Raw genomic sequence first — 21,198 nt, 5'->3', positions numbered from 1 at the left:
TTTATGCTCAGCACCGCAACCACCACCGCGCGCGGTCGAGGCATGCATCCACTCGTTCGCCAACTCCACGATTCCGCCGAATTCTCTCTTGTCGTTAACCCCTTCAACATTTTCTTCCATACCCGTCCATCTCTGTCAGGCGCACTACAACCAGACAGACCTCGAATTGTTTGGGTACGATTTCATTCGCTCGTGGGCCGATTCTACCTCCGCGCTCTCTCGTTCGAGACTGGCCTGAAAATGAGCCTCTGCGACTGGATACATCCTGGTGGACGCTTTGCGTACCATGGCCTTTCTTTCCTTCGGATAGTGTTGTTAGTACTCGGTATTGGTATATCCACTCGCTTCGACCAAGAGACGGAATAAGTCCTAGCTGGTGTTAGAATGGTCCAAAGACTATCGTTGACAAATAGGATCTTGTTCTCCACCAGCATTCTCTCTCCCTCTCTCCTGTCCCTCTTTTTCCATTACAGATCTTCGATTTCCCTCGTCTTCTCCGCTCTGCCCTTCCCAACGCTGCTTCGTACTCTTGTCCCATGTGCAGGGCTAAGTACTCTGTACAACCCGCCAGGCCGACGCTTCTGGTCCGTCCAGTCTGAGAGTCACGAATCACACAGCGCAGTGCCACTTCAAGCAGCCAGACAGACAGACAGACAGATAGATAGATAGATTCAAAAGCTCCCCGGGGGATTTCAGTTCTCCAGAACAACGGATGTTTCATTCATTTCCGCTTGTACATGTAAGAGAGATCCGTAAACACGTGCATATATATATGTAGAGGCATAGACCCGACACGCCTCGCTTCTCGGTGCGCGTGGCCTCTTTGACAATTCGTGTAGAATCGCATATTTCCCCAGCTTCGCCTCGAAGCATCCTCGATAGATCTTGTTGCAATCCAATCATATAAGAATTTTACAGGTCCAGAATTCCAAGGAGCCGGAAACATTTTCGCCGTATATGCACACAGCCCCATTTGCCACGGGGCGAGGTATGTCTCTTCCCCCTTAAACGCCGCCGCTGATCTGCCAAAAAATCAACCCCCCCCCCCCCCCATGATTGCAATCACCTGAGCACTTGGTTATGCCAAGTGTGTTTTGACGTATCGTCGCTGAGTCATATGTTGTTGCAATGGCTGGCGTTGGAGCACGCCAGACGAATTCCAATAAACGCACCCCAGCTGCGCCTGCATGTCCATGCCTTGCTCTTTGAGGAGTTGACGGGGAAGGCGAGACTCGTTGGAGCAAGCCTCAAAGCCTTCTCATTGACCGTCAAGGCTTCCACATGGTCCGACTCCTGTGGTTGCATCCCAGAACCTCGACCCCAGCATAGCAAGAGGATTCACTTGAGCCTCTGCAGTAGATCAAAATCGGATTGTGCGCAGGGTCTGGACCGACGACTTCAGGCGCCTCGGAGCCATCTTGTTAGTGATTGACCTGCGATCCTCCATCCGAGGCCGAGTGTGAATGCCTGCGTTTCGTAGTCTTCCTGCGCTCTTGCCTACTTCCACTCTCTAATCCTCTGGTCTTTCTTTTTCTCTTTTCGCCAGTCGTATCTGCACCTTCGCCTCCATGTTCCAGGTCAGCCTCTCCATCTTCGATTCCCGCCTTTCGCTTCATCCTCTTTACCACAGAGCCTACCTTGTACATACTCTCTGGATCACTATGATCGGTAAGGGGACTTGACCTCAGTGGGAAAAACCAATCAAACACTGTATACCCCATGACTTCTCTGAAGTTTCCCCATGCACCAATGTCGAAAGGATTACCGCCAGGTGGAGATTCGAGGATGGCGAATACACGTGTCTCCACTTTGGAAGGCATCGCGGGTACCGAAATGGTCGGCTGCGACTCTGATGTGGAGGGAGGGGTGTTTGGTGCCTCTTGTAAAGGCGCGGCAGGAACAGGGGAGGATGTCGTGGTCGACTGCGGATCATAGGTTCTTTGTGGCGGCGTTGGAGCTGACGCATTCGCATTCCCAGCCTGCACCGCAACCTTCTGCTCAGGTTCCCCTGTATTTGCGCCGTGCTGCTTGAGAATTTCGAACTGCTCTTCTGGAGGGCGCGGGTATGTAATCATCCTCAGATCCGTCCTGTTCGATTTCTGACAATTGTCTAGGATTCTGGGCGGTAAATATACCGCCAGATACCAGATTTTGGTCTTGCGGGTGAAATTCTCAATGGTGGTGGAATTGAGGAACGCGAACTGCAGACTAGACCCACACATGCCTCCAGCAAAGATGAAAAACAATCCCGCAAAGATCAGGGTAAGGATCCAATGCACGTTGACGAAGTTTCCGGGCCCCTCACTTCGGCGTCTGGCGAAATAATACGCCATGACAACGAGTGTGTGCAGACAAAGCAAGGCTGCCCAGAATGTGAATTGTATAAAGTACTTGAACGAAGTTTCAGACACGATTCCGCCAACCCAGGGGCAGAAGTGGTCCATCTTCAGCACGCAGCGGCCGAGTTCGCTACAGTGATGTGCCCGGTCGGGCTTGTAGTTGTAGCATGTCGAGCAGAACGGCGGGCGGCCGTCCCAGCCGCAGACGAAGACGTCCCTGTGCCAGAAGTCTTGAGCGCGGAAGCCCTGAGCCTCCTTATCCTGCTGTCGGCGGAGGTGCCGGGGCGTATATCCCTCGGTTGAATCATATTCAAGTGCCTCTTCCTTATGGGGTGCACTCTTCTCTTTCCGCCGTCTTCGTTCTTTTTCAATCCAGTACTGCTCGCCACGCGGAACGAGGCCTGGGTTCGTCAAGATCGTCTGAATCAGGCGGCCGAAGCATGCCAGCGCGACAAGCAAGAGAAGGTAGAATATAACGAGGATGGCGATCGCAGAGCCGGTCTCACGGCGTACAAGCAGCGACTGTTCGGGATGGATGAGGTACTTGACGCACACGAGATCCGTGAGCACCCATGACGTGTACCCAATGATCCCGAGGAGGAAGACTGGGACGATTCGTGCGGTCACCACATTCCCTCGTTTGTTGGTTTCCCCTGGCCGCATGGTTTTCATGGTGACGGACGAAGTTGAGACTCGGAGAGCGGAGGGATGAGGGCCGTTGTCAGTAATGCGCAAGCATGTTGCTGTCACCGTAACTGGACGTTGTAAGCCATTGAGCTGGCTATGGCACTCAGGGGCGCTAAAGTACACAGGCCGCCTTTACTGCATAAATGATATTGGTTGACCTGGTCTCGTCACCTCGACTGCGGACGTTGGAAATGACGAGGCAAGTGAGGCTGAGGGCATATCTAGAAAGTGTGCCGAGCTGGTATGGGGGAGTTTAGCGTGAGGTGGGCATGGGAAATCTGGAGGGCTACGGCATCCAAGAAATCGAACTTGGTCGAACATGTGTCCGTCGGCGATTTTTATCTTTTCTTTGGAAAGTTACCCCCCCATCCGCAAATCTAAATGAGGTCCGATGGATGGAAATTATTCGTGGAAACTGCCCCCTAAAGTTCAATAGCCACTCATTCAGCAACCTTCACGACAATCTGTACAAATTCGCTCAAGCCTTTTCAAGCTTCTCCCGCAGAATGCCCTTCAATGTGACCGCATCCGCCGCAAATTTGCTGATACCTTCTCGCAACTTCTCAACAGCCATTTGTTCCTCGTTGAAGTCGAAACGGAACAAGGGTTCGTCGTTGATGTAACTGCGCCTGGGGATGTCCAGCGTCTTAGCTTCCTCAGCCTTGAGCTTCTGGGGCACCGGATCGGTCGAGTTGAACAGATGCTCAAGCAAGTTGGGCGAAATGGTCAAGTAGTCACAGCCGGCGAGCTCAGTGATCTCGCCAACATTTCGGAATGAGGCACCCATCACAATAGTGTTGTAGCCGTATTTCTTGTAATAGTTGAAGATGGATTGCACGCTCTTAACACCAGGGTCCTCGTTGGCAGGGAAGTCCTTCTTCATAGCAGCCTTGTACCAATCGAGGATACGGCCGACAAAGGGGGAAATGAGGAAGGCACCAGCTTCGGCGGCTGCGACGGCTTGGACCAGGGAGAACATCAAAGTCAGGTTGCAGTTGATGCCCTCCTTTTGGAGGATCTCCGCAGCCTTGATACCCTCCCAGGTGGAAGCAATTTTGATCAAGATGCGAGACTTGTCGATACCAATCGACTTGTAGAGCTGCGCGTTGTGAGCTGATTGCATCCCGAAGAAGAATCTTGAGGACTTACCTCGATGATATGACGGGCCTTCTCCACCGAAGCCTGTGTATCAAAGGAGAATCGAGCATCCACCTCAGTCGAGACTTTGCCCGGAACAATCTTGAGAATCTCATTGCCGAATTCGACCAGGAGTCTGTCAAGAGTAGCATCAACCTGCTCGTCAATGGTTTTGCCCTACAACGCTTTGTTCAGTATTGAGCTTTTACACGGCATGAAGGAAGCCAACATACATGGGCCTTGCCATATTGGACCGCAGGGTCGATCAACTTGGCGTATTCGGGTTTCTTGGATGCGGCGAGGATGAGAGAGGGGTTGGTGGTGGCATCTTGTGGCTTGTACTTCTCAATTGCTGCGAACAGGTTAGCAAAGGTCCCGGGCTCGACAGTCGAAGGAACATACTGTGAAAGTCACCTGAATCGCAGACAACAGTCTGTTGAGCTTGGTCAGTATGTCCACCAGCATTTGGATATTGGCGGGATGGCGGGACAGTGGGGTGGAACGTACGGTGCCAGTGGCTTTGAGTTGGTCAAGAGAGGAAGTCATGATTGTAGTTGGTGTGATATGTGCTGGGTCTTTGAGATAGGTACAGAGGTGCGACTGTGAATCCGGAGGTCAATTGATCAAAGCAAGAAAAAAAAAAACTTCTGGATAAAACGGCTGCGAGGGTGGTTTTAAGCAAATGCGTCTCGTCCTGACAGGCCTGTGACGAAGCAGTGACAGGAGGGACGCCACCAGGTTTGCGATCGAGAGGTGGGGCAGAGGGCAGCTGGCACCCCTCCTTCCCTACAGAAGGTGCCCTAAACCACCCCGAGACCACCGCCTAGTGATAGTGCCGCCCAGGCAGAGTGCCCATGTCAGGGCGGGAAACGTCGGGCGGGATTTCTGGAAAAGGGATTCCAGTCTCTGAGTTTTTGACCCCCAGCACTTCATCGTGTCCCAACGTTCGACGACGCAATTTACACCCCGAGCACTCCAAGGCATGACTGACTCCGGCTCTCCGAGAATTGCCTCTGCCTGCAAAAATCGAGATCTGGCCTTCGCCTGGACGTTGATCTTCATTCTTTTCGTCCCCATTTGAAGACGGGCTTACCTAACCTTTTGACAGCGGCACCAATGGCCCCAGCAGTGGCAGAAGATGCCCTCATGCCAGTCAGTCCCTCCAGAGATGAGTGCACCTTGCCTGCCATGCGGAACCACCCTGCTCAATCCCATCAAATCATCACCTGAGAACGGCTTACCTCAACCTTGTGCCCTTACTCAGCGTTTGTGCTTGACAACCACCCACCGCCGACACACGCCCCGGCTTCCGTTGCCTCAATGGAGAAGCCTTCGAACCCAATCGCCACTCTCTTTTGTAGCGGGAAGCGGGCCGCCTGGAAGAAACATCCGCCGTTCCAGCGCTGGCTGCAGGGGTTGGTTTGGGATTATACGGAATACAATAACAACATTACTCCAGAGTTGCATCAGCAAAACAATTGCTGTACCAGCTGCGTCGGTCATGCTCCTGCTCTTGATAGGAAAACGTCTCGGGCGTGTCGGATACCCTGATCTCGTGTCTCAGGCTGTGGCCGGTAGATGCGCTAAAGGTGCATGTGCTCCTGCAAGCTGATCGTCTCATCTCGTTGCGTTCGGTCTTTGTACCGTCGAAGTTATATTACTGATTATCAGGCTATGAAGGTGGAATGACCTGATTATGTTCTGTAGTTCCATCTTCTCAACAAGCAGAAATCCGGCCGATATATTCGCATTTCTGACCCATCTAGATGCCCTTTTTGAGATCCTGCATATTTGCCATCCCCCCAACTAACCGCGCAGTGTGTGTCTGCCTATTCCAATCACAAAGGGAGTGCGTGAAACAAATCGTGAGACAGAGAATGGTATCATTGTACTCGAGTAAACGTCAAACTGGAAAAGGAAATCAAAAACAACCAATTAATCTTTCAGCCCAAAGGCTTTGCGTAACATGGGGAACTTCTTCTTTTTCCCACTGCGTCCAACAGCTTCGGCAAACTCATTCGGTTTGCGCATGCTGCCTTGGTTCAGCCTCGTCGTGCCATTCCGCATCGGGGGTCCGTCCATCGTGCTCGGTCGGGCAGTTTCATTGGCTAACGGCAATGCAGGAGGCAGCGGCCAAGAGTCACTCATGACTCGCTCAGGGGCGTGTCGACGGTGTAGTTTGGCATGGCCATGTTGTTGTCCGCCCGGGTTCTGTTGTTCTTTCGCTGCCTCCAGCTTGGCTCTTGCCAGCGCAATTGCTCTGTCTTTCTCGGCAGTTGATGCAAATCCGAGCCGCGACGCTTTGTTCGTATCCGTGGTCTTTGCGGGCCTTTGAGGGGATTCGACCACGGGCGAAAGTGACTCCTCCTTGGGCTTCTTGCTGCGAAATAGTCCAAGTAAACCTCGTTTCTTCTCGCTATTTGGAGATAAAGCTTCAGTGCTGCTGAGGGGTGCAGCTGAATCGCCCTGAGGAATTTGAAGTTTTGGTGCGGTTCGTTGGTCATCCGAGCTGTCGTCCAGGTCTGTAGATTCATCGTCATTGTCTCTACGAGGAATTCCACGTACGGGAGCAAATTGTGGTACGTCCGTTTCGTCGTCACTATCATCGGCGAATCGGGAGCGCCATTTGCTGCGTTGAGGCTGTTCGTCCTCGTCGTCCGAGTCTAGAATGCGGGACCGGTTGGTCTGGCTGCCCAAAGTCATAGGGAGGGTTGTGGCTGTATTTGTCTGTGGGCGACCAAACAAGGAGGTTGATCTTCTGACATCAGTCGACCCGCGGAGTGTTGGTACGTTGTCGATTGATCCTCTCATGGTGGTTCTCATGGTGTGGGAACCATCTGGCTGGGAGAACGGTCGTCTGCCCACGGGTGAAACCGACCGGACGCCATTGAGCCTGTCTCCCCGTAGAGTTGGTTCGCCCGGACCTCGCATGCTTCTACGCATTGTATATTTGCCGCCTGTAGTAGACTTGCTTCGACGAGCCTTCCGAAATGAGCTTTCCGAGTCACTGTCATTCGACACAACTGGCCGAACAGGTTGCTTCCGAGACGCGGGCGCAGAGGTGGCGGCAGCCGCGGCCAGAGGAATATGCTTCTTCTGGAGTGCAGATCGGGGTTGCGTTTGAGGACTAGAACTCAAAGGCTGGCTCATTCTTTGTTGTGGCGGGGCAACGGTTGAAGCTGGCATTGAATTGCGGTTCTCGTGACGCATGGTCTTGCGGAGCCCGGGTTCGGTCTCTGGGGGGGAGCTAGCTCTCATTGACTGTCGGAAAGGTGCAGCGGCTGCCGCAGCATATCCAAGATTTGGAGTTTCGATCGTTGGATACGGAGAAGGCTGCGTCTTCCTATGCAGCGGTGAATCCGGGAGTCCTTGCGCAGCGGCCGCCGCAGCCGGTACAGATGCAGCGGCAGCTATTGCTGCAGGTGACTTCTTTTTGCGTCTAGGCTGTGATGTAGGGGCCTGCGATGCGGGGGTTCGTCTAGGCCTAGGCTGGGCAGGTTGTGCTATCTTGTTGTATGCTGTCGTGAGAACCTCCGGCGTCCTCGCTTGCACGGGCTCCTGATCTGGGACTGGCCTTGCCTGCTCCACATCGTGAACTGTGGTCGCAGGTGCTGATCGGCTCTCAATGATGTTTTGGCTGGGCAGATATCTCGTCTGCTCTGCAATGCCACTCCATCGAGCCTGCGTCTCCTCCCATGATCCAGCACCCAGCGCATCATGAGAAACAGAGGATGATACTCGTGCAAGGGGGCTCTCAGGCGAAGTAAGTGGCGCTGGCGGAGTTACAATTGGACTCTCCACAATCGCGTCAATGGAACCAAATCCCATTCCTTCCATCTCCGAGGGGTCTTCTGCCGCATCGCTGTAAATGCTATCATTGTCCGACGCTTCGTCGTCGACGGCATCAGGGACCGTGCGCGAACCCACGTCATGGATTTGGCTGGCCACGGGTGGTGCCTTGCGCGACTCATCATCACCTTTGCCTAGGTTTTCCGTAGACAGAGGGAAACCTCCTGGAACTTCCACCAAATATTGATCATTGGGTTTCGGCTCTTCGGCGGGAGTAGGTGGTGAGACGGACACAACGGGTACCTCTGTCTGGAGAGGCCCAGACCTGACAGATTGGCTGATTGTTTTCACAGGTTCGTTCTTTGCGTCTCGGTGTACTTCTAATTCCGGATCTATACGAGCGGAGGGAGCGGTCATTGTCTCCTCAGCCTCCGAAATGTCGTTTTCTTCGTCCGAAAACGACACCATGCCCTCTACCGACGTTACCTCAGGCGGGAGGGGCTCATTTGGTCGAGCTTCAGGGGCCTGCCCGAAGGTCCTTCGGGCCTCTTGGGCCAAGACAGCCCCTACAGCATGATCGCTTGACACGCCTGTTGTTGGGTACGGAGTGTAGGTACTAGAGGTTTCCGAAGACGTTCCGGAAGACGTAGTAATCTTGCCCTCTGTGGGTGGCGCTCGAGTTTCCGGTGGTGACCTTGACATTTGACTGGTGTTGGAATCATTCATGTCTCTAAACTTTTGGCCCCGAACACTTCCAAATGATGGCAATTGAGGGCGTGGCTTCATCAACTCTTCCATGTCGTCATTGGAGGACATGGTGTTAAGCATTGGTTTGCCCTTCCCCAACCCAAGCCATCCCTTTTTCTCTCTGCCTGGACTCTCCGCCGGACTTTGGAAGCTGGCTGCAGTACCGACAATTTCTGGTTGAACCTCGAAGCTGACTCGAACAGACTTCTTCCGCTTCGGAGGACCATCTGCTGACGCGCTCGATATATCAGACGACTCGCTCGGGGTAACACTAGCGCCGCGAGGTTCGCCGCCGGGAAAAGCTGGAGCGGGGGAATGGTGCTTGAGCGCAGGTTTGGCGGGCGATATTGATCGCGGAGGAGGTTCGTGTTTTCGCCCTGCAGCGAGGTCTGAAGACAATCTGTCCGAGAAGCGAGTGGACCGTGAGGGGCTGAGCGAAGTACCCCGAGTAGGCTGTGGTTCAGTGACTTGAAGGTGGCTCGCTGGAGCTGGCGATTCCTCGCGCCCACCAGGTGCTGGCGTTTCGTGCATCTCTGGTGGTTGATGGGGAGCGGATGGCGACGGAGCGACCTCGATTTTCCTTGATACATCTGTTACATTCATAGGGTTCTTTGCCCGAGCCGGAGTTGCCAATTCTTGGACAGAGTTCATGTGCGCATCTACGGCTTCACGGGCATGAAGCGGACTGGCTTGCTCCTGCTGTTCGCCTTCCCAGTCCTCCCGAACAATAGATGGCTGTTTCTGCAAGATTCCTGAGGCTCTCTGAGTCCTCCTTTCTCGCTTGCGCTCGACATTCGAGTCCGAGTCTGAATCGGTCCGCGAAGCCTCGGTAGCGGGAGAATCAGTGCCCTCTGCAGACAATGATGGCTTTTTCTTCTTCTTCCTCAAGGGAGGCTGCTGATCTGAAGGGGGTTGTAGTTGCGGTTCCGCATTTGGTTCCAGGGGATTGACGACTGGTCTGCTCGCCATTGTCCCAGTCTGCAAGTGACTCCCTTCAGCTGCACTATTGACTACCCTCTTTTTCTTCTTCTTGACAGGCTGATTTGCTGTTTGCACAAGGTCGTATTGAATGTCTGCGGCCTGCGCCGGAGAGATCGCCCGTACGACAGCATTGGAGTGGGATCGATCGCCGTTCACGAGAACTGGAGACTGTGCCATAGGAGATTGCGCCACCGGAGACTGGGGCCGCGGCGACAGTGGCCTCGAAAAATTGATGGAGTTCCTGCTGTCAACTCGTTCAAGATCATTGCTCTGTGGAACAGTGGTGTTTCTTTGATATTTGGGTGGCGGCTGCGGCGGCGTCTGCTGCTGCGGCGATCCGTACCTATCAAGGCTCTGGCCACGGTTCGAGGGTCGCCCAAGGGGCGGTGAGAGTACACGAGGCGGAGGAGCTTCTTGACTGGATGCCCTCTTCTTCTTCTTCTTGGGTGGTGTGGTCGAGGGCGGAACAAAATGTTGCGGAATAGTCGGGAGCGGAGGTGCCTGGGGTTCTGAGTGCGAGACCGGTCGCGAAGGCGAAGGCGACGGAGTTCTAAACGTCCTCTCAGTCATAGACCCAGCACTGTTGTGCCTCTGCAAGCCGCCTCTTCCTCGACCCCGGGCTGAACTTGAAAGAGAACCGGAAGAGGCTTGCCTTTGAATCATGCGCTTTGTCTGAACCTGATCCACCGGGGTCGGAGTCGGAGACATGGTTCTCAGGGCTTGGGCGGCGGCTGAAGCTGACAGATTTGCCTGCGAGGCTCGGCTATTGAGGAATGCCTGAGTGGCTGCCATATGGGCAGAAGCTGAAGCAGGAGTCTGGGGCCGCTGAAGTTGAGCAAACGTCAGCACTGGAGCGCAGGGCAAGACCGAACGGGGCGCCGAAAGCGATTACTTACAGTGGCCGATACAGACCTGCTCCGTCTGTGCAGGAAATTCATGGTTGCGACGACCCCAGAAGTTGCGGTGCTGTAACTGCCGCGCGATCAATGGAGAATGATCCTGTATCGCAGACGGGAGAACCAGAAGCGAGTTATCAAACCAAGCAGTTGAAGTGGTTATCGGAGGGCTGAAGAACGATGCCAGGCCCCATGTCGCTTCGCGTTGAGCTCTCCCGCCTGACGAGGTCAAAAAGGATGATAAGAAGGGAGAGACGGTTAGGAGCTTTTGCGAATTATGGATTGTTTTCTGGGATACCAAGCAAGGTAGGTATGATTTGGGGCGTGGATCGGTGCGGGAGAGCGAGGGAGATGGAAGCTCCGTAACCATGGGAAAGATGGGGCGGAAAATAATAGGGCCAGAGGGCACCAGAGAGGCACAGAGGGAGCCAGCTGTGCCCAGCACCGAGGACCGCGTAGGAGCAGGTAGTGAGCTGCTGGGCAGCGGGCGGCCGTACCTAGCGAGTAGTGGGCAGCACCGGGGCACTGAGTGGGCGGCTGGTGAGGGTCTCGAGTTGTGGCTGTGTCGGACGTCAAGGTCGGGTGTGGGGCCAATGACCACATACCAATCACAGTGTGCGACATTCCTTACGTCATGCGTTTTTCATGCTGATGATGCACTCTCCAAACTCTCTTCTCGAACAAACCAACCTTTTTCTTCGAGCGACAGCACAACACCGACATCCCTCACGCGTCCTCTTCCAAGGCATCAAATGTGCAGAATCCGACAATCGACACTTGAGCCACGTGCTTGAATCATGCCCGGCCTCCTTATCCAGATCTCCTGGCTTCTTTTCCCCCCGAATCGAGCACTGGAACCTGCAGATCCCTCCAGATTCCTTTTCGAGTCTAAGTGATGACTAACGAGAGATCAGATTGCTTTGAAACCGCGACTGCCCACCAGCCACTTGTTGCAGTGGTACGGAGTACGGAGTACTCGTGTGGTATATGCACCGAGGCGGATATCATGCCACACTACGGACTGTCCCTCGGCCCACCAGGCTATCAGGTTCGGGGTAAATTAGTGGTCGCCCGTGTTGGAAAAATGACATAGCCGTGCCCGAAGAGGCAAGAGGTCCTCCAACAACGAACCAAGACACCCACTTGTGGCATATGGCATATGAAGAGCAATGTTCCCGTTACAAGGCTGAAAGAGATGGTCTTCAAAGGAGACGATCCCCGCAAGTAAGAGACGATTGCCTCGGTCGGTTGTTGTAAGGGAAGATGCATTTGTCAGACTAGGTCTCTGTACTTATACGCTCGAAGGGCGCTGTCAGCGTCGCTTTCCCCGCATATGCAGTATTAGATTGCGATAGAGCCCTTTCTTGATATCTGATTGCCTTCCACTTCTTGAGCAAACCATATTGAGATCTGGTTACCTCAAGAGTGTTTGGATCCATCCTAGCGGACCATGGCTTATACTCACCAAGATTCGCCCGCTGATGCCGTTGATCCCACGACACTGGCTCCACTTCCACTGCCTGCCGGAATCAGATCTCGCTATGTCGATACTTCTCCTCACAGCCTCGTCTTCCACATTCTCGAATCCCTCCCAACGAACCTACCACCTTCTGGTCCCAAGCCGAAGCTGATCCTCTTGATCCATGGCTTTCCCGAGCTCGCCTACTCGTGGCGCAAAATTCTCCCCTTGCTCTCCGCGCAAGGCTACCATGCTGTCGCCTTCGACCAGCGGGGATATGGGCGGACTTTCTCTCGCAAGCCACTCGATGCGTCTTCGTTCCGGCCCCTCAACCTAGTCAAAGACACGGTCACGCTGGTGAATGCTCTTGGCTACACCTCCGTCTCTTGTGTTGTAGGGCACGACTTTGGAGCTGTTACCGCAAGCGTCTGCGCCCTCGCGCGACCGGACATGTTCCAGTGCCTGGTGATGATGTCCCATCCCACCAAGGGCCCTCCCCACTCTCCTCTTTCCACCTCTCCGTCCTACGGCGCCGCCTCCCAACCCCCTCCGCCTCCGGTCGACATGGAAAAGGCGCTCTCCCAACTTCCCCGCCCCAGGAAACATTACAAGTGGTACTACTGCACCCCACCCTCGAACAACGAAATGACCATCCCCACGGGCCCGCCCCTGCACACGTTTCTTCGAGGCTACTTCCACCTCAAGTCGGCAGACTGGGACGTTAACGATCCGCACAAGCTGGACGGATGGGTCGCGACGGAGCTGGAAAAGATGCCGCGGTACTATATCATGGACCTGGACGACAACATGCGCCAGGCCGTCGCGCGAGACATGGCCAATGAAGACCCGCAAGTCGTCGCCGAGCGTGCTGCCCGCTGGCTCCCGGACGACGAACTAGCCGTCTACGTCCAAGAATGGGGCCGCACTTCCTTCCAGGGCGGTCTGAACTGGTACCGTGTCCAGACGCAACCTGAAATCGCTGCGGATATGCAGGCGTGGTCCGGCGCAAAGATTTCCGTCCCGACCGTGTTCGTGAGCGGCAGGAAAGATTGGGGCACCTTCCAGGAGCCCGGCGCCGTAGAAGCAATGGAGACTGGTCAAAGCGTAAGTCGACCGATGTACAGGGGAACTGTCCTTGTCGATGGAGCTGGGCACTGGGTGAATCAAGAGCAACCAGAAAGGTGTGTTCAGGAGATTTTGCCTTTGATCATAGGAGGTGCATGACCAGTGACAGTAGTACCAGTGAGAACCCTTGGGTGACGATTACTGCATGCATGTTCAACCATAGCACATATGATCTGTGTTTCGTAGAGAGCTCGAGCTTGAAACTTGTCTATCGCACCAAAAGCAAAACTCTGCTGAGATATCATGCAGCTTCCTTCCCCGTAAGATGCATCACGGATTCTTTGAACGTTCCCCTTATTTCACGAAGAACTCCCATGTACGCCGACGCTAGACGCCTTCGCTGAAATCGAACGACTGGCTTGAAAATGACTATTCCCCTGACAGATCCCTGACTGAGATGCTGGCTTCAGCCTTCTAAACACACCCGTCAGCAGCAGAACCCCGTCGAGGACTCCCGCACGCATGCTAGAAACGCACCAGGTCCAGTCCGGTCCATATACTAGATGACACGCATTCTTTCATTCGTCTGGTTCCGTCATATCAGAGTCGAGTCGGTCTCCCCGAGCTTTGCCCTTAACATGCTCCGCATCGTCGTCATCATCGTCATCGTAGTTCTCCTCATCTTCGGAATCGTTGTTCAACTCCTGATCCGATTCGCTGCCGTTGGCGGCATCATCATCAAAGTCGTCAAAGTCATCGAAATCGACATCTTCTGCATCACTGTCGTTCCAGAAATCATCGTCGATCTTCTCGATGACTGGCTTGGTCGTCTCGTGCGTAGGCATGACGAACCCTTCGGGAATGTCCTTCTTTGACGCTTCAACATCCTGTCTCACTCTTGCTTTGAATGCTTCCTTGTCGTCCCTGAACATGACGCTGGCGTCGACGTTGGCTGGGGAAGATATCTCGGGGTCGTCCAGCAGGGAAAGGATGGAGATGAGCACTGATTCAACGCGTTGAGCTGGGGACCAGCGCTCACCAGCGCTCTCGCCAGACATAATATCCTCGCCAGGTGCATGAAGAATGGAAATGCACAGTCGGCCGTCAGCATAAATGTTCGGATGCCACAGGGGCTTGGAAAAGCGGAAGTCTGAAAGGGGTCAGCGTCAGAAAAATTCAGGCGAGTCGAGATACTAACCCGGCGGTTTGTAAGGGTAATCTCTTGGGAAGCTCATCTGAGCCTTGAAATAGCCACCATAGTAGAGAGAGTCAGGGTTAATGACCATCAAGGCGAGGTTCCAGTGATAGATGTTCTCTTCATCGATCTAGTTGAGTTAGCCCTGCGTACGGGAAGGATTTGTACCACAGCTCACCTCGATCTGAACCCATTTCTCTTTGGCTAGAGCCTTATATTCCTTCATGAGGACCGCTTGAGACATGTTGGGCGAAGTTACTGCGACACAAGTTGGCGGGTGGTGGCGGAGAAGGAAACAGGCGACCGAGGTGGAAAGGGGGAGGAAATTTAGTTGCGGCAGGCGTTGAACGCAGTAGAGTAGACGGGTTTCTCTCGGGTGACTGTCCTGAAGGTGAATGAGGTGTTTGAAAGGGTGATGTTTAGCCGCCGCAGGTGATTGTTACCGACAACTATACATTGTTCACGGTCGTCTTAGAGAATGGATCTCCCGGATCTGGGCGCCAGAACAGGGTGTGGCAAAGCTCAAGGAGCAAACAGTAAACAGCGCAGGCCACAAGAGTCGTGTCGGGGGAGCAGCCAGAGAGGAAAGGAGTGACTTTCCAACGGTCAGAAAAAGCGGTCGAAATCTTGAGTGAGATGAGGCCAGGGATTACTCGTATATGAGGTGATAGAGCGGTTGATGTCCCAGAGTTGAGGTCCGCAGCCGGATTGTCGGCTGCACCTTTGGGCAGGCATTTGGGCTCACTAGGCTTCGGGCTTGCCTATCGCTGTACCCCGAGCGCCCCCGAGTGTGCCCGAGGAAAGTCTCGTGCCTCCCAGCCACTCACCGTTCATCCTTATTTCCCGGTTCGGACATGCCCTAAGTAATATGGGAAACTTTGATCGTAGTCAATAAGTGGCGTCAGAGGCTGGATGGAAGCGTTGACCGCGGAAGGAGGGACCACTTGGTCAACAACAACCGAGCATGTCCTTCCAGGTCCGTCTCTGCCCATTATTATTTGTTTGAGTTATGGATTTGACCTTGTCGCATTTTCATCTCGACGTGCTCTTAATTTCTGTCCCTATCAGTATCTTCCAGCACTGCTTGTCCGGGTCGACATGAATTTTGCCATCCCCGCATCGGTTGAAGAGTGGTGACTGTTGTGGAAAATCGATTGCGGCGATGTTCGCGCATTGCAGTAGCCCGATATGGCGGGTTGACGACTTGTCTGCATGCTTCCAAGCCGAGTATGTGATATCGCATGTTCTGTCTGAGCTCATGTGCTGATCGAGTGCAAATAGCTATCTCCAGACTCTCTTGCCATTGCTGGCATGTGCGGTGTCTCTCTTGCTTCTACTTCACCAATTCCTTTGGCAAACGACGATACGATTTCACAACCGATCTCGAGATCTTCTTGTTGACACCAGCGAGGATGAGCCTGAGTCTGGCGATGAAGACGATGATAGCCTAGCCAGACTGACGCTGCAGAAGACATACTCTCATGGAGGACACTCAACGAAGGATGTAAACAAACCTACAGGCGAAGTCTTCATGGTCACATTTGAATTCCTACTGCTGTCCGCACAACTTGCCGTAAATGTTGCAGCCCTTTTGAACACATCGGACCGAAAAAGAAGGACTTGGACAGCAGAGACCGCCGTGTGGGCTTATCTCCTAGTCATTGCTGGGGCACGTCTGGTCTCTTCCACAACGAAGTGGCAAAGCCCTCTCAAAGGCCTCTGGAATCACAGTTCAGCGCTGTACATCGTCCAATGGCTTTGCCAAGTTTGGGTGTTCCGTTCTGTTCTTGTCCACCGCCCTGGGCAACCTTCTCAGATCCTGACAATAGTGTCGTTTGCGATCACGTGTACGCTTGTCGTACTTGCTCTCACAGCTCGAAAGGGAAACAAAGGTGTTTTGCTGGAGTATGAAGGTGACATCGAACCGTCTCGAGAGCCGCTCGCCAGCGTCCTGTCCCTCGCAACGTTTACTTGGGTCGACCCGATCGTCTGGAAAGGATTCAAGAAGACGTTGGAGCTCGCTGATGTCTGGAATCTGGCTTTGGAAGACAAGGCAGAGACTGTACTAGCCCAGTTCCGGCAGATTCGAAAGACTCACTCGCTAGCTGTCCGACTCCTCCTGCACTTTAAGACTCAGATTTTAATCCAGGGTGCATGGTGTATGCTGGCCAGCGTCTTCATGTTTCTTCCAACCCTTCTCTTGAAGGCCGTTCTGGAATACCTGGAAAACACAGACACAGTTCCCGTTAGTGCTGCGTGGCTGTATGTCATCCTTCTTTTCGCCACAGGAGCTGTTCAAGCAGTTGGCGATGGTCAAGGCCTGTGGATCGGTCGAAAAATCTGCATTCAACTACGTGCTATTATCATTGGCGAGATATACTCCAAGACTTTGAGACGGAAGGCGGCGGCAACCACTGATACAAAGCTTGGAGAAGAAGCTGCTCGAAAGGAAGGAAGTTTCTGGGCAAAGATCGGGTCGCTTTGCAGAGGAAGGGGCCGAAAACAGCAGAATGCTGCGTCTGACGCCAATTCTAAGAAGTCCACGGGATCTCAAGCCAACAACGGCACCATCATTAACTTGATGTCCATTGATTCCTTCAAAGTGGCCGAAGTCTGTGCCTATCTCCATTTTCTCTGGGCGGCGGTACCCGTCCAACTGGTTATGGCTGTGAGCCTGCTATACAACGTCCTTGGCTTCAGCTCTTTCGTTGGAATATTCGTGATGATCCTTATCTTGCCACTCAACCTCTACATCGCACATTCGTTCCAGGCGGCACAGAAACGGATCATGGCAGCCACTGATGGCAGAATTCACGTCACGAATGAAGTTCTCCAAAACATCAGAATCATCAAATACTTCGCCTGGGAGCAGCGTTTCCAAAACAATGTGAACGAGAAAAGACAAGTCGAGCTCTCTGCCTTATGGCGCAAATACGTTTTGTGGGCATCTGCAGCTACCATCTGGAGTGGTGTCCCGATTCTGATCACTTTTGTTTCGTTTCTCATGTACACGCGAGTCGAGAAGCGACCGCTGGTGCCCTCCATCGCCTTTCCAGCCTTATCGATGTTCTCTCTACTTCGGATTCCATTGGACCAGCTTGCCGACATGGTAGCTCACGTTCAAGAGTCCAAGGTATCGGTTGATCGAGTTGAGCAGTTCCTAGAGGAGGCAGAAACAGAGAAATATCTGCAATTGCGCCAGAGCAGACGAAGAAGCCTACCGACCACCCGCATTGCGCTTGAAAATGCTACCTTAACTTGGGGAACAACCGACGAAGACGTGAGCGAGGCATTCAGACTTATCAACATGAGCGCCGAGTTCTCTATTGGTCAGTTGAATGTCATCGCTGGACCGACGGGAGCCGGCAAGACCTCTCTTTTAATGGCATTGTTGGGGGAAATGCAACTGCTCAGCGGTGCTGTTTACATCCCGGGTGGATCTGTACGACAAGATCTGCGCCCTGACCCTGTGACGGGGCTGACTGAGAGTGTGGCATATTGCGCACAGCAGGCGTGGCTGGTCAATGCGACAATCAAAGAGAATATTCTCTTTGCCAGTCCCTATGATGAAGATCGCTACCATGAGGTCATTTCAATTTGTGCTCTGGAACGTGATCTAGAGATCCTGGACGCTGGTGACCAGACTTTGGTTGGTGAGAAGGGAATCACTTTGTCAGGAGGTCAGAAGCAGCGAATATCGCTTGCGCGAGCGATGTATTCGAATTCGAAGCACATACTTCTCGATGACTGTCTTAGTGCTGTCGACGCTCACACCGCCAAGCACATCTTCGAAGAGGCTCTGACTGGAGATCTGATGGCCCACCGAACTTGTATCCTGGTCTCGCACAACGTGGCACTTACGGTCCCACTTGCGAGTTGGGTGGTTGTCCTCGACAACGGTAAGATCGTGGCTCAAGGAACGCCGCAAGAAATTATCGAAAGCGGCACGCTCGGGGATGAACTCTTCAAGTCACGTCCTGTTTCAAGGACCAACTCCAGACCGCCGTCCCGCACACCGTCCAACCTCGAAGAAGAGCGATCACATTTGTCTGGAAGAAATACAAACGGTACCGCCGACCCAAGCGGGAAGGCAACCAATAAAGGCAGGCCGAAGACGAATAAGCCCGAGAAACAATTCATCGATCACCGGATTGAAGCAAAAGCCACAGGAAGTGTGAAATGGTCAACAATCCAGATGTATCTTAAGGCGATGGGCCCTTGGTACTATTGGATTTTCGCTGCGTGGGGATTCATAGCAACACAATTGGGTTCAGTCGCGACAAACTTGTGGATCAGACAGTGGGCCAACGCCTACCACGTCCGCGGTGTGCATACGACACATGCAGCCGTAAATGCCTTTCAGGATGTGAAGGCGATGGGAGCAACATCGAATTTTGGAGGTTCATATGTTCAAATGCCCCAAACAGCGCCATCCTACGGCATACCATGGGTTGTCAAGTCATTTTATGATGTCGACGATGGCTACTATCTTGGGATATATGCCCTGATTGGTGGTCTGTACGTTTTTATCTGCTGTGAGTTCTCCCCCTTTCCGACAGCATTCTGGATCGAAAGCGTCATATTCCTTGCGCTCTCAAGGTCGAAACAAGCTAACGCACGCTTTTAGTTTCCCGAGAAATCATCCTGTTCTGGGGCTCTCGTCGCGCTGTAAGTCCTCGTCCTGTTTCAATCCCCTTGGTCTTCGCAGGAGTTACCGGTCAATGGGCAGCGTCAATACGTGTGCGAGCTAACGGATATCTGCAGTCTTGGTGTCTGCATGAGAGACTCTTGACAAGCATTCTTCGCGCCAAATTTCGCTTTTTCGATTCGACGCCGCTCGGCCAGCTAACTAATCGATTCTCTAAAGACATTCAAGCTCTGGACCAAGAAGTCGCTCCTGTGGCGATTGGCATGCTGCACAGCGCCGCCGCCGTCCTGACGATTGTGGTCCTGATTTCCGTCATCACTCCTGGCTTCTTGATCCCAGGTGTCTTCATCACCATCATGTACATACTAACCGGTCTCCTCTACATCCGCTCGTCACGCGACTTGAAACGGATCGAAGCAGTTCAGCGAAGCCCTCTGTTCCAACATTTTGGGGAGACGTTGAGTGGAGTGGTCACGATTCGGGCCTATGGAGATGAGTCGAGATTCATCGAGGACAGCCAATTGAAGGTCAACACACACAACCGCCCATTCATCTACTTGTGGGCTACTAACAGATGGCTCGCATTTCGGATCGATATTGCGGGGGCACTGGTGTCTTTCTTTTCAGCCATGTTCGTGGTCATTAACGCTGGCCGCATTGACCCTGGCGCTGCAGGGTTGGCACTATCTTATGCTATCACTTTCACCCAAAATGTTCTGTGGCTGGTGCGCCTATATGCTGCCAATGAACAGAACATGAACGCCGTCGAACGAATACAAGAGTACATCGACGTCGAGCAAGAAGCACCTGCAAATATCCCGGAGACAAAACCTGCGGCGAATTGGCCCAGTCACGGAGTTGTCGAGTTCATCGGATACAGCACGAGATACCGACCAGATCTAGAACCTGTACTAAGAAACGTGACTTTCAAGATTGAAGCAGGGCACAAAGTCGGGATTGTCGGGAGGACTGGTGCAGGCAAGAGCTCACTCGCGCTGGCATTGTTCAGAGGCTTGGAGGCGGAGGAGGGCAAGATCTTGATTGATGATGTCGACATTGGACTCATCGGGCTTCAAGACTTGCGGGAAAACATCACGATCGTCCCCCAGGATCCCACCCTCTTTTCCGGCACGCTAAGGAGCAATCTGGACCCGTTTGAACTCTTCACGGATGAAGAGATCTTCACCGCCCTTCGACGAGTCCAGCTCATCTCAGGGGCACATAGTGGCTCAGAGCAGTCGGGTGCAACAACACCGCTTGAGGCCTCCAGCCGATCACCAACAGTCCGGGGGGATTCAAGTCCGCCGCAGAGTCATGTCTCGCTGTCTGCGAAAGGGACCGTGAAATCCGACTCGACCCTTGTCCACGTTGCCAGCAACAGCAAGGAAAACAAAAACATTTTCCGAGACTTGTCTTCTCCAGTGGCTGAATCTGGCTCGAACCTGTCTCAGGGCCAACGACAGCTGCTGTGTCTTGCTAGAGCATTACTGAAGTCACCAAAAGTGCTAGTGATGGATGAAGCCACGGCATCGATCGACTATGCGACTGATTCCAAGATCCAAGACACTCTACGAGAACTCCACAACAACACTATATTGACCATTGCTCATCGATTGCAGACCATTATTGATTACGATCGAGTATTGGTGCTTGACAAAGGAGAGGTAGTGGAGTATGCTGATCCCTGGGAGCTGCTGCAAAAGGAAGATGGTCATTTCAGAGCCATGTGCCAAACGAGCGGCGACTTCGACACATTGTATGACTTGGCAAAGAAATCGTGGCAGGAACGGCGATTGATCGATGACTCTTGATGTGCGTCCAAGGACTTTCTGTTATGCATGGTTGGGGTAATTTGGGTACTATGAGATTCGGCGGGTGGGAGGAGCAATTGCTTTCGCTGACTACTTAAGAGATGAATGGCTTCAGTCTGTACATATATCTCTCGTCCCTGTATAGTTGGGACTAGACAATTGCGTGCCATGAGCGAGTCAGTCTAAGTGGCACCGGTCTGGTCCAGAGACAACACTATTGGCGACAATATAGACGACGCAAGATCAAAAGCACATACCAACCTCGCGCTTTCTGGCCGATGACTTTGTTACTCCATCTTCTCCCCCCTTCTCCAATCTGGCTTCGGCATCGATGTTGATCCTTCCTGATCCACGGTCTCCAAGAGCGGCGATTGAAGTCCGCCACTCGCTCATTCTCTGGAACTCAGGGACTACCTCATCTGCCATCCTTCTCACGCCTCTCCT

The 21,198-nt window shown here is 53.2% G+C and overlaps 7 protein-coding genes across 10 annotated transcripts; 3 read left to right on the top strand and 4 right to left on the bottom strand.

Annotated features, from left to right (window-relative positions):
• Positions 1-1,421: 1,421 nt before the first annotated feature.
• PV07_07405 (uncharacterized protein) lies at positions 1,422-3,011 on the bottom strand (the record flags this gene model as incomplete). Its single annotated transcript, XM_016394482.1, has 1 exon — positions 1,422-3,011. One exon carries the CDS (start codon positions 3,009-3,011, stop codon positions 1,422-1,424), a length of 1,590 nt encoding a protein of 529 aa, XP_016247901.1.
• Positions 3,012-3,504: 493 nt separating this feature from the next.
• Positions 3,505-4,709, bottom strand: PV07_07404 (transaldolase; the record flags this gene model as incomplete). Its single annotated transcript, XM_016394481.1, has 5 exons — positions 3,505-4,125; positions 4,176-4,340; positions 4,397-4,515; positions 4,566-4,596; positions 4,671-4,709. The coding sequence occupies 5 exons, from the start codon at positions 4,707-4,709 to the stop codon at positions 3,505-3,507; spliced, it is 975 nt and encodes a 324-aa protein (XP_016247900.1).
• Positions 4,710-5,122: 413 nt separating this feature from the next.
• PV07_07403 (uncharacterized protein) lies at positions 5,123-5,866 on the top strand. The gene has a single exon (XM_016394480.1). It carries the CDS (start codon positions 5,302-5,304, stop codon positions 5,773-5,775), a length of 474 nt encoding a protein of 157 aa, XP_016247899.1. The 5' UTR covers positions 5,123-5,301; the 3' UTR covers positions 5,776-5,866.
• Positions 5,718-10,914, bottom strand: PV07_07402. 2 transcript variants are annotated; one of them, XM_016394479.1, is made up of 3 exons: positions 10,577-10,914; positions 10,333-10,505; positions 5,718-10,230 (listed from the first exon to the last, which is right to left on the bottom strand). In XM_016394479.1, exons 1-3 carry the CDS (start codon positions 10,616-10,618, stop codon positions 6,099-6,101), a joined length of 4,347 nt encoding a protein of 1,448 aa, XP_016247898.1. In that variant the 5' UTR covers positions 10,619-10,914; the 3' UTR covers positions 5,718-6,098. The 2 variants fall into 2 exon arrangements, with proteins under 2 accessions (XP_016247898.1, XP_016247897.1); XM_016394478.1 differs by having other exon boundaries at positions 5,718-10,505.
• A 354-nt stretch (positions 10,915-11,268) lies between these two features.
• On the top strand, positions 11,269-13,367 carry PV07_07401 (uncharacterized protein). The gene has a single exon (XM_016394477.1). It carries the CDS (start codon positions 12,027-12,029, stop codon positions 13,257-13,259), a length of 1,233 nt encoding a protein of 410 aa, XP_016247896.1. The 5' UTR covers positions 11,269-12,026; the 3' UTR covers positions 13,260-13,367.
• Positions 13,068-14,973, bottom strand: PV07_07400. Of its 2 annotated transcripts, XM_016394476.1 has the most exons (4): positions 14,474-14,973; positions 14,299-14,425; positions 13,638-14,250; positions 13,068-13,574 (listed from the first exon to the last, which is right to left on the bottom strand). In XM_016394476.1, exons 1-3 carry the CDS (start codon positions 14,537-14,539, stop codon positions 13,679-13,681), a joined length of 765 nt encoding a protein of 254 aa, XP_016247895.1. In that variant the 5' UTR covers positions 14,540-14,973; the 3' UTR covers positions 13,068-13,574; positions 13,638-13,678. The 2 variants fall into 2 exon arrangements, with proteins under 2 accessions (XP_016247895.1, XP_016247894.1); XM_016394475.1 differs by having other exon boundaries at positions 13,068-14,250.
• Positions 14,974-15,215: 242 nt separating this feature from the next.
• PV07_07399 lies at positions 15,216-21,030 on the top strand. 2 transcript variants are annotated; one of them, XM_016394474.1, is made up of 4 exons: positions 15,216-15,522; positions 15,577-18,830; positions 18,923-18,963; positions 19,060-21,030. In XM_016394474.1, the coding sequence occupies exons 1-4, from the start codon at positions 15,458-15,460 to the stop codon at positions 20,752-20,754; spliced, it is 5,055 nt and encodes a 1,684-aa protein (XP_016247893.1). In that variant the 5' UTR covers positions 15,216-15,457; the 3' UTR covers positions 20,755-21,030. The 2 variants fall into 2 exon arrangements, with proteins under 2 accessions (XP_016247893.1, XP_016247892.1); XM_016394473.1 differs by having other exon boundaries at positions 18,923-21,030.
• Positions 21,031-21,198: the final 168 nt, after the last annotated feature.

This window comes from Cladophialophora immunda (assembly GCF_000835495.1).
Source record: "Cladophialophora immunda strain CBS 83496 unplaced genomic scaffold supercont1.4, whole genome shotgun sequence".
Lineage (NCBI taxonomy): Eukaryota > Fungi > Ascomycota > Eurotiomycetes > Chaetothyriales > Herpotrichiellaceae > Cladophialophora > Cladophialophora immunda.
This window is presented reverse-complemented; position numbering and strand designations above follow the sequence as displayed.

Coding starts and splice junctions, on each gene's coding strand:
- PV07_07401 (XM_016394477.1), top strand. CDS start 12,027: ATGGCTTATACTCACCAAGATTCGCCCGCTGATGCCGTTGATCCCACG.
- PV07_07403 (XM_016394480.1), top strand. CDS start 5,302: ATGCCCTCATGCCAGTCAGTCCCTCCAGAGATGAGTGCACCTTGCCTG.
- PV07_07402 (XM_016394478.1), bottom strand. CDS start 10,618: ATGAATTTCCTGCACAGACGGAGCAGGTCTGTATCGGCCACT. Junction 10,506..10,576: donor GCAGGTCTGTATCGGCCACT/GTAAGTAATCGC, acceptor GCTCAACTTCAG/CGGCCCCAGACTCCTGCTTC.
- PV07_07400 (XM_016394475.1), bottom strand. CDS start 14,539: ATGTCTCAAGCGGTCCTCATGAAGGAATATAAGGCTCTAGCCAAAGAG. Junction 14,426..14,473: donor AGAAATGGGTTCAGATCGAG/GTGAGCTGTGGT, acceptor TAACTCAACTAG/ATCGATGAAGAGAACATCTA. Junction 14,251..14,298: donor TTACCCTTACAAACCGCCGG/GTTAGTATCTCG, acceptor GACCCCTTTCAG/ACTTCCGCTTTTCCAAGCCC.
- PV07_07399 (XM_016394473.1), top strand. CDS start 15,458: ATGTTCGCGCATTGCAGTAGCCCGATATGGCGGGTTGACGACTTGTCT. Junction 15,523..15,576: donor TCTGCATGCTTCCAAGCCGA/GTATGTGATATC, acceptor GAGTGCAAATAG/CTATCTCCAGACTCTCTTGC. Junction 18,831..18,922: donor TCTGTACGTTTTTATCTGCT/GTGAGTTCTCCC, acceptor GCACGCTTTTAG/TTTCCCGAGAAATCATCCTG.